A 13,379-nucleotide genomic window follows, 5' to 3' on the forward strand; every position below is an offset into this window, starting at 1 on the left:
TCTCATTTCCCTCACATGATCATGGGATAATAATCATGCCTACCTTCTTGGGCTTTTATGAGGACTGAAGAAATAGAACACGGGGAAGGCCCTCCACAGTATTTGGCATGAGTTATCCCTTTTCTATCACAGAGGGATCATCTCATTCATTCTGATTGAGATTTTTGGGTGATGTTGTGCGGGGTGCCAAGCAGAGAATATTTAAATATTCCATAAATTTCAGAAGTATAGCCTGCAAGGCAAGGTCTGGAGCTGGAAGCAGACCTGGGGCAGTGGTGTGGAATGAAGAACATAGCCACACCACAGACTCACGTGTGTAAGTTCAGAGGGGTTAGCCCCTGCAGATGATGGCTGAGGAACAGAGAGCCTGCTGAGCTCCCTAAGTGCAGCGATGGAACACTGATTGCATTCATAATCCTTTGCATTCCCTGTATTTTCTGTTCACATAAATTCTCAAACAAGACACACCGACACCATCACACATACTTAGTAGATAGGCTATTTTGTTATCCAGGATGTTAAACGGACCCATCAAAAAAGATGGAAGGCAAATCTGGGACTGTATGCTCTGGGGAACCCCTGGGAGCCCTTGAGACATAGCTCATCCCCGATCACACCTGTATCACACCTGCAGTCCTGATCAGCTCTTCAGGGAGAACGGCTCCTGGTAGGTCTTTAACGACCAGGTGTGTTTGCCCACTCTCAGCCTGTGCTTTCTAGTACCATACCTGACAAGCTGACAGGCACACTTCACATTTTGCAGCTGAGAACTGCAAATAGAACTTAAGCAAAATTACTCAAACAGTTGGGCCAAAGGGCCCACCTCTGACTTGACAAACAGCAGATAGGCTCCTGGACACCAATCTCTGGAACTCTCTTGGAAAATGCTATGTATCTCTAAAGGGGTGTGTAGGAGGAAAACATTTAGATCTGTGAGCTCAGGGTAAATAAACTCAGGGCTGGCAGTTTCTGTGTGTTCTTTGAAGTGTTAAAGAGCTAAATACATATATCCTGAGATCCGACTGAGGACCCTCCAAAGATGGAGTGCTTACAGCGTGGAAACTTTCCTTCCAACAACCTCTCTGCTCTTCCCAGAAGGGTAAAACACAGTGTTAAAATTGAACTTTGAAGCTGTACCCTGACTTCAGAACTGTTTACCCTAAAGAGTGCCATGTTCTTTTCCAAGATAGCTTCAGATCATATAGCTCCCCAAGGCATTCCCAGTTGCAACATTGGAAGTCTTAATTTTATTTTTTTTAAAGATTTTATTTTTAAGTCATCTCTATATCCAACATGGAGCTCAAACTTAAAACCCTGAGATCAAGAGTCACATGCTCTATGGACCAAGCCAGCCAGGTACCCCAAACACCTCCCCACAACTGGCCCTTCCTGGCCTTCAGCTCAGTGGGGCAAGACTACTAGGCTTCAGTGCTTTAAAGGAAGTTGTTTAAAGGAAGTTGTTCTTGGCTTTCCTTCCCAATTTCTAATTAGCTTCTACAGGAGGCCACATTTTGGTACCAGTCACTAGATGAATTCTTGAAAAGCTATGAATATAAATGCCAGCTCTATTCCACAGGAACTCCTCAGTTCATAACACAAGGCTATGTCCTGGACACCTTCGTGGTGACTCACACTTCAGGTGGCTTACTGGCTGTGTGACTTTGTCCAAGTTACTTAACCCCTCTGCTTCAGATCCCTTTTCTATAAAGCAAGGAAAGGAACCGTTCTGACTTTAAAGAGTTGGTGAGGACCCAGTGAGATAAAGGCCTGGCACATAGTAAGCGCTCAATAAATCATCATTGTTATTACCGTTGATACGTGCCATTGTCACAGTATTTCATCCACACATGCTTTCATGTTTGATTCTGTGGACCCATGAGAACAGCCCTTGGTATGTAAGAGCTGTAGAATATTGTTACTGTAAATCTCTTACGTGAGCATTAACTTATGTAAATTCTGCCTCTGAAATGCCAAGAAACTGGCATGTCCACCATTCTGATAAAAGATGCTGGATAACAGCTGTCTTTGTGCCTTGTGGGGTCTCCTGGTATTCTCCCCATCTTCTCTCTCACTGGTCCTCCTCTTTATCCTTCCTCATTCTGCTGTCTTGCCCTCTGGAGGTGCTTGCCCAGTGGGAATGGAGAGTGCACTGGTCTGTCTGAAGGAGGAATGAGTCTCTGCCCTGCCTGCCTGTCCCTTTCCAATACCACCCATGGGGCAACTCATCCTCCTCCTCCTGGGCTCTCAGAGCACTTCAGGAAACCCTGGCTTCACTCAGAGACCTCCTGGTATTTTCATACACTGAGCTGAAATGTTCAGGTTGCTTTGGGTCAAATTCATTTAAAAACCACCTCTGCATCTGAATTAATTCCTCCAGGAGCACCCAAATATGTTGGCTTTAAAGGTGGTGTATCCAGATAACAAATACAAAGTCTGGGGCTTGGGAGAAGTGGGAAGATTTAGAAAGCACCAGATGTATTCAAGTCCCATGAGTCACCTTTAGTTTCGCTAAAAGTTAAACTTCACCTTTTCAGGTTTTCTGGCGCGTATCCATATCAAACACTGACTGTGAGTTCACGGACCCCACACCCTGAGGCTCCTCAGAAAGGACAGAACAAAATTCTCTGATCAAAGCTGCCATAGGTGATTTTCCGTTTAGCAGGAAGCAATTATTCCCATAGCAATTCCCAGGGCTCTAGCTGTGCCCTCCCCCTTGCGATCTGAGACACAGCACACCCCCCTCCCTTGACCCCGCGCCCCTCTGAACCATGAAGGGCGTCTTAGCACCAAATGGAATAGCCAGGACGATGACATCAGTCAGTAAAGGCTGTAGCCGAGCAGTTTCCCTCCCTCACTCATTTATTTACCAGCAAGAAACCAGAAAGAGCGCTCAGGTGGGCTGGCTATGCCCATTCTCGTTTCACCCCCTCTCCCATGGTGTCCTCGGGCTCCACTGCCTTTTCTCTTGGGTAGTCAAGGACAAATGCTCTAATCGCCTGGGGCTGTTCCTCCCTTCCTGAGCCCCACTGCAGCAGGCAGAGTACCCTCTGAGCACTTTTATGGGCAATAAAACTTTATAGCATGCCAACTTCAAACCGTTCCCACATTTCTGAATAGAACTATTAATGACATACAAGAAGACTACGGTTTGCCCTTTGAAAATACCAGCAGATAGGAGACCCCTTCACAACAGGGTCGGCTGAGTTCTACCCGCTAACAGCAGGCTTACAGAAACCCCACCATGGCAGAGCCCAGCTCCTGACCGTGAACACTTAAGTTAGGAAACGAAACAGCCTCTGAGCCTCACAACATTACCCACACAGCCGTGAGCTTTGCCTCTCCCCTGTTGCTTTGCTGTCAAACCCACCTGTGTCTCTCCTCTCGTTTTTTTCCTTCCCTGTGCATTTCTTGCCTGGGTTGACCAGAATCATTATGAGCCTTGTCAGCAAACCCCAGAGAAATGACTTTCTCCTTCCGTGGTTAGCAGGCAACAAATGAAAACCAAGAAAAAGCTAGCAATTCAATAGCAACTTGCTTCTCTTAAACGGTGCCCAGGATTAACCGGCGAGCCCATAAAAAGCATCATCCCACACTCCGAACTGTCCTTACCCGTGTTCCATAACGGCCGCTCCTGGACATCAGAGACTGGCCCCAGCCTCCTCCGATGTGGGGACTCAGCTCTCTGCAGCCCACAGACAATTGGGCCCATTATAGTCATCAGGCTGCTGAGTTAAAGGGTGGCCCTTACAAAAATATAAACAGCTCGTCAGCACAAGCCAAAGGGGCAGGGCTGCAGTATCAGGGGACAATGGGAGCCAATGACCAGCCTCTTCGGGCTCTGTTAGCTTAAGATATTAGGTTTCATTCTGAAGTCGGGGAGACCAGAGAGCTGGAGAGGGAGCCAAAGAGGAACAGCCAAGTCCTCGTCTTTATAGCCAGCAGCATGAAAGGAGTCCAAGTTGGAAAGTTTAATCACTGCCCGCAGACCAATTTCAAGGAAAAGTTCGTATGTCTCCCACATAATAATATACACTTTAAAAGTCACAAACATTGGTGTTGCATTAGCCATCTTCATTCTTCTGGGGTCAATGAATGGTCTATTTATTGCGGCCTGTAGGAGCTTTCCAATCAAAGAACAAAATCCAAGGAGGATGCCTTTATGACATACTTATTCTGTGGAATAAAGTGTCTGATGAGAAGCCTTCACTACCTCCACAGAGAAAATGTTTGATTTTATAGGTATGTTTTCAGGACCCAGAGAAATAGGCTTCTTTTTGTCTCCAAATAGAAATGGCTCACATTCTTCTTCTTCTTCTTTTTTTTTTTTTTAATTTACTTTTTGACAGAGAGACAGCAAGAGAGGGAACACAAGCAGGGCGAGTCAGAGAGAGAGAGAAGCAGACTCCCCACGGAACAGGGAGCCCCATGGTGGGGATGGGGGAGCTCGATCCTAGGACCCTAGGATCATGATCTGAGCCACCCAGGAGCTCCCACATTCATTTCTTAAATACCTACTTTATCCAATCATACATATGCAAACAAAGCAGAAGTTAGCTCAGTACATTTGGAAGAAGGCAGGATAGCCATGACTTTTTTTCTTCTTTTGATCTTAACTAAATTTTGCTTTTAAACTACTATGCCAACTTAACCTTTCAATACCCTATGATAATAACCAAGAACAAGAAAATAAACTGTGCCTTTTTTTTTCTGTGTATGATTTCTAAATAATATACTGAGGTAAAAATAAAGTTAAGAGCTATTTGGCTGATTTGTGGCATTGCATAAATTATAGCCATACAAAGTTTCAGAAAAGTACAGTCATTACAATTTGGAACCTTCTCATTATTTACATAGGGAAGCATAGCCACTGTCAAAATTAACTAACAAAGAAACAGAAAAATGTTGAAATATACTCATTTTCCACAAATTCTGTATGAAGCCCTTCTGACTTTGATATAAAAATAATAATCAAAAGGCACTGTTCTTTATAATCTCTGTCAGTTTAAAAATATTTATGATTCTGCCACTGATATTTAATTCGTATTAAAGTAAGATTCCTCTGGTGGCCCTTGCAAATAGGGTATGAAGTTGCCTTGGATTCTTCTCTTCTCCTAATGATTCCAAAGGAGCTGTTGTATTTGGACGCTCATAGCTCTTGACTTTAAAGAACAGGTTAATTTTTGGAAAAGGTCTAGTTTTCCTCTAAAGCCTTATGATCCTGCCATTAAAAAAAAAAAAAAAAAAAAGCTTCAGGACACCAAAAGGAAAAATATATAAATTGGACTTCATCAAAATTAAGACATTTTATACATTCAAGGACATTATCAAGAAAATAAAAAGGTAACCTACAGAATAGGAGTAAATGTTTGCAAATCATATATCTGATAGGGGGCTAATATCCAGAATATATAAATAATTCTTAGGACTCCACAATAAAAAGAGAAACAACAACCCAGTTAAAATATGAACAGAAGTCTGGAATAGACATTTCTCTAAAAATGATCTACAAAAGGGGCGCCCGGGTGGCTCAGTCGGTTGAGTGTCTGTCTTTGGCTCAGGTCATGATCCCAGGGTCCTAGTATCGAGCCCCACATCAAGCTCTCTGCTCAGTGGGGAGCCTGCTTCTCCCTCTCCCTCTGCCTGACTCTCTGCCTACTTGTGCTCTCTCTCTCTCTGTCAAATAATAAATAAAATCTTAAAAAAAAATTTTACAAAAGGCCAAAAGCCCATGAAAAGTCAGATACTCAGTATCATTATTCATCAGGGAAATGAAAATCAAAACACAATAAGGTACCACATTACAACCATTAAGGATAGCTATTAAAAAAAAAAAAAAGGAAAGAAGGAAAGAAAAAGTGTTAAAAAGGATGAGGCAAGGGTGCCTGGGTGGCTCAGTCATTAGGTGTCTGCCTTTGGCTCAGGTCATGATCCTAGGGTCCTGGGTTCGAGTCCCATGTCCACATTGGGCTTCCTGCTCAGTGGCAAGCCTGCTTCTCTCTCTCCCACTTCCCCTGCTTATGTTTCCTTTCTCTCTAACTCTCTCTCTGTCAAATAAATAAATATAATTTTTTAAAAAAGGATGAGGCAAAACTGCAACTCTGCTAGTGGGGATGTAAAATGCAGCAGCTGATGTGATAAACACCACAATTCTTCAAAAGGTCAAACAGAGAACTACCATATGACCCGGCAAGTCCACTCCTCTGTATATACCAAAAGGATTGAAAATAGGATTGAAAAAAAGGACTGCAAAGGACTGAAAATACTCAAGCCATTACCTGTATACTCACATTTATAGCAGCATTATCCAAGATAAAAAGGTGGAAACAACCTAAATGTCCATCCACAGATCAATGGATAAACAAATTGTGACATATACATGCATGGAACAGTATTCAGCCATAGAAAGGAACACACTGATTCATACCACAGCATAGACAAACCTCAAGAACTTTGGGCTAAGTGACAAAGCCAGATGTAAAAGGTCACACATTATATGATCCCATTTGTATGAAATATCCAGAATAGGTAATCCATAGGGACAAAAGCCGATTGGTGGTTGCCAGGGATTGGGGGTGGGGGTGGGAATAGGGAGAAACTGTTCAGTGGGTGCAGGCTTTATTTTGGAACTAAAGAGAGGGAGTGTTTGTATAACATTGTGAATATACCATGTATAGCAGCGGCATTGTTCACTTTACTTTTTTAAAAGATTTTATTTCTTTGTTTGACAGAGAGAGACACAGCAAGAGAGAAAACACAAGCAGGGGGAGTGGGAGAGGGAGAAGCAGGCCTCCCCCTGAGCAGGGAGCCCGATGTGGGGCTTGATCCAGGATCCTGGGATCACGACCTGAGCCGAAGGCAGATGCCCAATGGCTGAGCCACCTAGGTGCCCCTGAATTGTTCACTTTAAAATGGTTAATTTTATGTTTTTTGTTTTGTTTTGTTTTTTTAAGTCTCAGTATCTTCTGGGTTCAACAAGATCCTTCTTTGTGAGGGCATTCCACAAATTTACTGAAGGTATTTTTTTAAGATTCATCCATCCATTCATTCATTTATTTAGTATTTATGCATTATTCAGCATCTATTAAGCGCCAGATACTGTACGGCAGCTGGGGGCCAGGAGACACCCTTGCACCCTCTCTACCAAAAGTGAGAAAGAGTAGGAGCATCTGATGGGGAAGGACAGTGGCAAGCAGGGTGGCAAGAGCAAACCCATGGCTGGTAAATGGCTGCTGCATGTGAGCTCATCTCATGTTTGATTCCACTGACTGGTCCAACCAGTTGGAGGAGTGGTGGTAGGAATTGTTATTCCTATTTTATTGTTACAGAAACTGAGAATCAGAGAGTTTAATTAACTTCCCAAAGTCACCCAGCCTGTAGGCAATGAAGCCAAGTCCTTTCTCTTCCACCATGCTGCTCCCTGAGCAGAGGTGCGTGAGGAACTGAATCTGCGGGGAAAATGATGGTTCTCAATGTGACTGAATGAAAACAACTTGTTAAGAAGCATTTTAGGTATCAAAAAGAGCAATGAGACTCTCTTCCTAGTGGGATAAACACACAAACCAGGGTAAAAAAACAAAACAAAACAACAACTAATTTGTCAAATTTTTCCTCAGAAAGTTTCATTTTCAGAAAACAACCATGGAACTTCAGAGATTTTCTAAGTAATCTGACCAGACACCCTCATTTTTCAGATGGAAAATCTGATGCCCTACACAATTAAATGACATGCCCAGAGTTACATGGCAAGATCGTTACAGAACCAGAGCCAGGACTCTGGTGTCTTAGATCCTGGTTCAGGATTCTTTCTACTATGCCATACACAAAAATTTAGAAATTGATCCCAGATTAATCTTCTACTGAGCAGATCTCTAATTCTCTACCTCTCCATAGAATCAGTAGACAAAATTCCTATTCTCCATAAACTCTTGAATGTAATGACCTGCAGAATATGTTTGACATTCTCAGTGAGTTTACTATTTCTTTTATCACATCTTTTGTTAAAAACGAATAAGGAAGAAAGAGATTCACAAATTGTGACTTGGACAGGACAACATTTATCAGTTCATTTAGACAAAGGTAAATCTTTTGGAAAGTTAGAATAGGAAATGAACTGAGAACAAGGAGGACAGAAGGATTTGAAAAACGTAAAAGACTTGGCCAGGAATTCATCAGGAAAATGCAACTACGTAGGACTGAAACTCTGGCAAAGCTGTTGCACACATCCCTGACCATCATCTATCCCTTGGTGTTGGTCTACTGCTGTTATTAAAAATAATAAACAAAATAATTACAGAGGGAGATGCATGTCCTCTTAAAACTTGGGGAGATGACATCATTACTTTCTACATTTCAAACTACTAGATTATGCAATTCAGAAAATTGCTATATGCCCTTTGAGAATGCCCATCATCCAATTAAAATGTTGCCCTTGATCTGCAACAGTCACCTCTTAGTCACCCACCACTTGGCAACCTGAAGCTTCAATTACCTATAAGGTAATCTTCACCTAACCCAATGATCTTCACCCAACCCTTTGAAAGAGCTGAAGCCGCAATTAACTGACTTAGTTCAACATCCCACAGTGCATTCATTATCAAGCCCCTGATTTGCCAGCAAACAAAACACTGTACTGAAGTGAAAATATCTAATTGTCTGCTGATATTTTTTAAGAAGTGATACACACATAATACTAGATTCTTATCTTAAGAGATCATGTAATATACAGTTAATAGAATGGGGTGAAATCACATCAGAAGCAGTTTGGATAATGTATGGATGAATGGCCAGACCCCTGAGGCTTCTTGGATGATTCTAGAAATTACTAACTCCAAGACCTAAATTATATATTTTTTAAATCTTTTACTTTCTTTTAAGGAAATGAAAAGGATGCCTAGCAACGTGGCTTAATAAAGAGGAGAAGCTGCAGACTCAACCATCAATGACATTGAAGGACTTTGCAGATAGAAGGAATGAAAGCTACAGTCTTTCTTCACTTTGGCAAGGGTTTTGATTTTGTTCTGCTTAGCTATTGCTAGATGCATTGTAAACTATGGATAAAAATCACTTACTCTTAGGTCAGCCCACAACCTGAAATGAAATGAAAAGTTCTAAACACATTCCATTAAACTTTCGTTATCTTCAAATGCATTTATTCTTTTAAGATGAGGAAATTAATAATTAATTATGTGGATGTTCCATTTTTCTTATTTTATATGATTTATTTGTACCTCTCTGAGAAAGTTAAGGCTTAAAGTCAGATGTATGAATTTAAGCTATGAAGTGGACTCTGCTAACCACCCACCAGCATAAACATACTTTTATTTTTCTGACCATGCCAATGAATTTTTACAAGTCTCTTATAGTCTTTTGCTCTATCCCTACATGATCCATGGCCCACATTTGCAAAATAATGCTTAAAGTCAGGCTGTACATGGAAAAGAGCAATAAACTTACTTATACACTGGACCAAGCAATGGCCTTGGGCTCATTTGCTCATCACCCAATCCATTGAGCTAAATCATGACAGGCTTCAATACCACAAATTAGTTGGTGATGACCAACTTCAATTAGTTGGTGAAGACCATGAAGGAATTTGCTGAACACCTAGTTCAGAATTGATCGCATGAACCCATAGAAGGGTCCTTCTAGACCCAAGATTAATGCAATAATCTCAATAATCTAAATGACAGAAGAAAATGTGCCATTAATTTTGAAGAACATACAAGCTGAGCCACCCCACTCAGAACTGGGGGAAGAACTTAATAGTAATGGTAATAATATATATCCAGCATCTGCTTCATGCCAGGCACTGTGTGTGTACACGTATTAGCCCATTTAATCCTCCCAACCAATCCTAGGTGCTAATAGGCATATTTACTTTACAAATGAGAAATGTGAAGTTTAGAGCAGTTAGTGAACATCTATAAAGAAGAAGTGGCCAGATACCAAGAGGGGAATATTCTAACAGGATTAGTTTGGAGAAGGAAGAACAAACAGCAAAAATAAGATATGGAGGTAGAATTAATTGAGGATAGTAAGGAGTAAAAATACCTAGGGATGCTGCTTTCATTTGCTAGGGTTACCATAACCTATTACTACAAGCAGAAAACAGAAATTTTTCTCACAGTTCTGGAGGTGGGAAGTCCAAAGTCAAGGTGTTGGTAGGGTTGGTTCCCTCTGGAGGTTTTGCCGGGGAATCTGTTCTACACCCCTCCCACCTTCTAGTGGTGGCTAATAATTCTTGGCATTCATTGCCAATTCATCTATTGGCTTACAGCCGCATCAACCCAATCTCTGTCTTCACAAGGTGTTCCTGTGTCTGTGTTTTCTCTTTTTATGTATCTTATAAGGACACTTGTCATTGGATTTAGGGTGGGTCCTAATCCAGGATGTTCTCATTTTATGATCCTTACCTTAATTACATCTGCAAAGACCCTTATTCCAAATAAGGTCATATTTTGAGGTTTTAGGTAGATATATCTTTGGGGGGGGCACAATTGAACCTACTGCAAGCCCCAAGAAACCTCTGGGGCCAGGAAGGTTTCCTCATGTAGAAAAGGGAGGCAGGAGCAAGTAGAGTCAACCCTGTACAGGGAAGATATGCTGAGCAAAGAAAGGTGTTTTCAACTATTACTCTTCACCCCCAACTTAGGAAAAAAAAAAAAAAAGGAAAAGAAAAACAAAATATTTATTAATCTTAGGAGAAGATGAGAGTTCTCAACTTAAAAGCCTTGGGAAAATCTTTCCAAAGAACAGATTTATAGATCCGATCACTCCCATTTTTTTGTATACTTTTTCATGAATTTTGACCTAAGTGTATTCCTTTGAAACCATTACCACAATCAAGACAGGAATACACCATCACCTCCAAAAGCGTCCTTATATCCCTTTATAATCCCTCTTTTCTGGCCCTTCCTGCAGCCATACTCTTAGCCCCAAGCAAACATAGATCTGCTTTTTGTTACATGGATTAATTTGTCTAGAATTTTATGTAGGCGTGTAAGAATAAACTTTTTGTTTGTCTTCTGTCTTAGCCCGTTCATGATGTTATAACAAAATACCGAAAGACTGAGTAGCACATAAACAACAGAAATTTATTTCCTACAATTCTGGAAGTCCAAGGGCCCTTTTCCAGGTTGTAGACCTCTCCTGGTGTCCTCACATGGAAGGGGCAAGGGAGTGCTCTTGGGCCTCTTTTATAAGGACCTGAATCTCATTCATGAGGGCTCCACCCTCATAACCTAATCAACTCCCAAAGGCTCCACCTCCTAATACCATCACCTTAGGAATTGGGATTTGCACATATGTATTGGGGCCAGGGGTGGGCCGAGGGCGGGGGGAGGGGGGGTTGGTACACAAACATTCGGACCATTGCAATTTCTTTTATTCCACATTTTTTTGAGAGTCATCCAATGTTTGGGGGGGTGTATCACTAGTTCCTTCTTTTTAGGCTGAGCAGTATTCCATTACAAAAACATACCACAATTTGTTTATCTATTCACTGTTGTTGTTTTGTTTTGTTTTGTTTTTTTAAGATTTATTGATTCATTCTAGAGAGAGGGTATACACAAGCAAGCAGAGAAAGAGGCAGAGGGAGAGAGAATCTGAAGCAGAACTGCACAGTGCAACAGCCCAATGTAGGGCTCCATCCCAGTACCCCAAGACCATGACTGGAGCTAAAAGCAAGATTTGGACATTCAACCAACTGCGCTACCCGTATGCTCCCACCCACTCATTTCTTAAAGGAGTTTTAATCAATAAACTGATTTTGTATTCCAAGGTGAGAGGAAAGGTGAGAGAACATGAATGATAATTTCTCAGAATCGAGGTTTTCTTCTTTTTCTCCTCCTTTATGGTCTCCCCACCTCACCTCCGAAGTCCTCTCATGTGCTTAGCCCCAACCCATACTACTTCCTTTTTTTTTTTTTTAAAGATCTTATTTATTTATTTGACAGAGAGAGAGAGATTGACCACAAGCAGGGGGAGTGGCAGGTAGAGGGAGAGGGAGAAGGAGGCTCCCTATGTGGGCCAGGGAGAAGCAGGGAGCCCTATGTAGGGCTTGATCCCAGGACCCCTGGGTCATGACCTAAGTCAAAGTCAGATGCTTAACCAACTGAGCCACCCAGGCACCCCCATACCCATACTTCTTTCCTCAGTCCTCAGTTGCTGAAACCATTGGCCCAAAGTTGACCCTTTGCTCCTGAACTCCAAGCTGGAGTGATGAATCCCTGTGGGACACCAGCTGAAGTCTCGATTGGTTCCTTCAGGCTTCTTGTCAGCCTCTCCAAGTGACTACCCTTCTCTCCAGGGATACCATGTCACCCCCAGCCCCCACATTTCTGATCTCCCTCTTATTCTTTTGCCTCCTCCCTGTCTCTGCCTTCTACTCTCCTATGCTTGGATGGTACCCACTGCCTCTTCTCCACTGTCTGTGCTCCATTCACCTGGTCCAGAAAGAACTATAGGTTGGCCCCAGCACAAATCTGTTCGATCCTGGGTTTCTGCCAAATATATTCCAGTTATTTAATTCAGGGAGGCAGCATGGTAGTGTCTGAGAGCACAGACTCTGGAGCAGGCTGCCACGTACCAGCTGTGACTTGGCCATGTGCCTCTGTTTCTTCACCCATAATTGAGGACAACAGTCCTCCCTCCTATGACTGTCATGAGTTTTAAATGAGATAAACATTATATACACAATCCATAAAACAGATACAAATAAACATTCAAGAACTCTTCCTCACCACAAAAAATTCTACTTGCATTCAGAGATTTATTCCGTCAAAGATGATTTATCAGAGAACTCTCTCTGCTGGGAACTCTTCTCAAAAAGAGGGAATAAAGTAGTGAACATAACATATACAAACTACATTCTACTAGGGCAGACAAACAGTACAGAAATTGACAACTAAAAGTATAGACCATGTCTGTTAAGCGCCATGAAAACCTACAAAGTAGCCTAAAAGCAGGATTGGGAATTTCCAGGAGGGGGTCTGAGTGGGCTGAGCTGAGTTAGAGAGTTGCAGTCAGGGTGATCAGGAAAGCTCTTGTCACCGACAAGGCAACCTCTGAGAGCAGACCTGACTGGTTTCAGGGAATGTGCCATAGGCCCATCAGGGGAAAGAGCATCCTTGGAGGTAGAGTAGAGACAAGTGCAAAGGTCCTTGCAGCCTGGCCGTCCAGCAGCTGTTGTAGATTGGTTGACTGCAGACGCATAGACTATGTTGAACTTTCATTAATTTCACTCATTCTACTTTTAGTTAGAATCTCTCGAACTTGATGTATGTTTTTTTCCCCCAGAATGTTCAGAGATGGATACTTTGGCTGTGAATTTAGAGCCTCAACACTTTTTAGCATACAGATACAATGCTGGTTAGGGTGGA

General features: G+C 42.1%; 1 protein-coding gene across 4 annotated transcripts in view; it reads right to left on the reverse strand.

Annotated features, from left to right (window-relative positions):
* The window catches only part of TRIM2 (tripartite motif containing 2), a 159,359-nt gene that overhangs the window by 110,177 nt on the left and 35,803 nt on the right, over positions 1-13,379 (reverse strand). Inside the window, exon 1 of one of the 4 annotated variants that reach the window (XM_082727299.1) lies at positions 3,610-3,748. The exons of 1 other annotated variant lie outside the window; for it this stretch is intronic. In XM_082727299.1, the coding sequence (XP_082583425.1) occupies positions 3,610-3,639 (30 nt within the window). In that variant the 5' untranslated portion in view covers positions 3,640-3,748. Of the gene's footprint in view, positions 1-3,609; positions 3,749-13,379 lie in introns of those variants that run through there. 2 more of the 4 variants (XM_082727301.1, XM_082727300.1) reach the window with 2 other exon arrangements.

Source organism: Mustela nivalis, assembly GCF_964662115.1.
Source record: "Mustela nivalis genome assembly, chromosome: 4".
NCBI lineage: Eukaryota > Metazoa > Chordata > Mammalia > Carnivora > Mustelidae > Mustela > Mustela nivalis.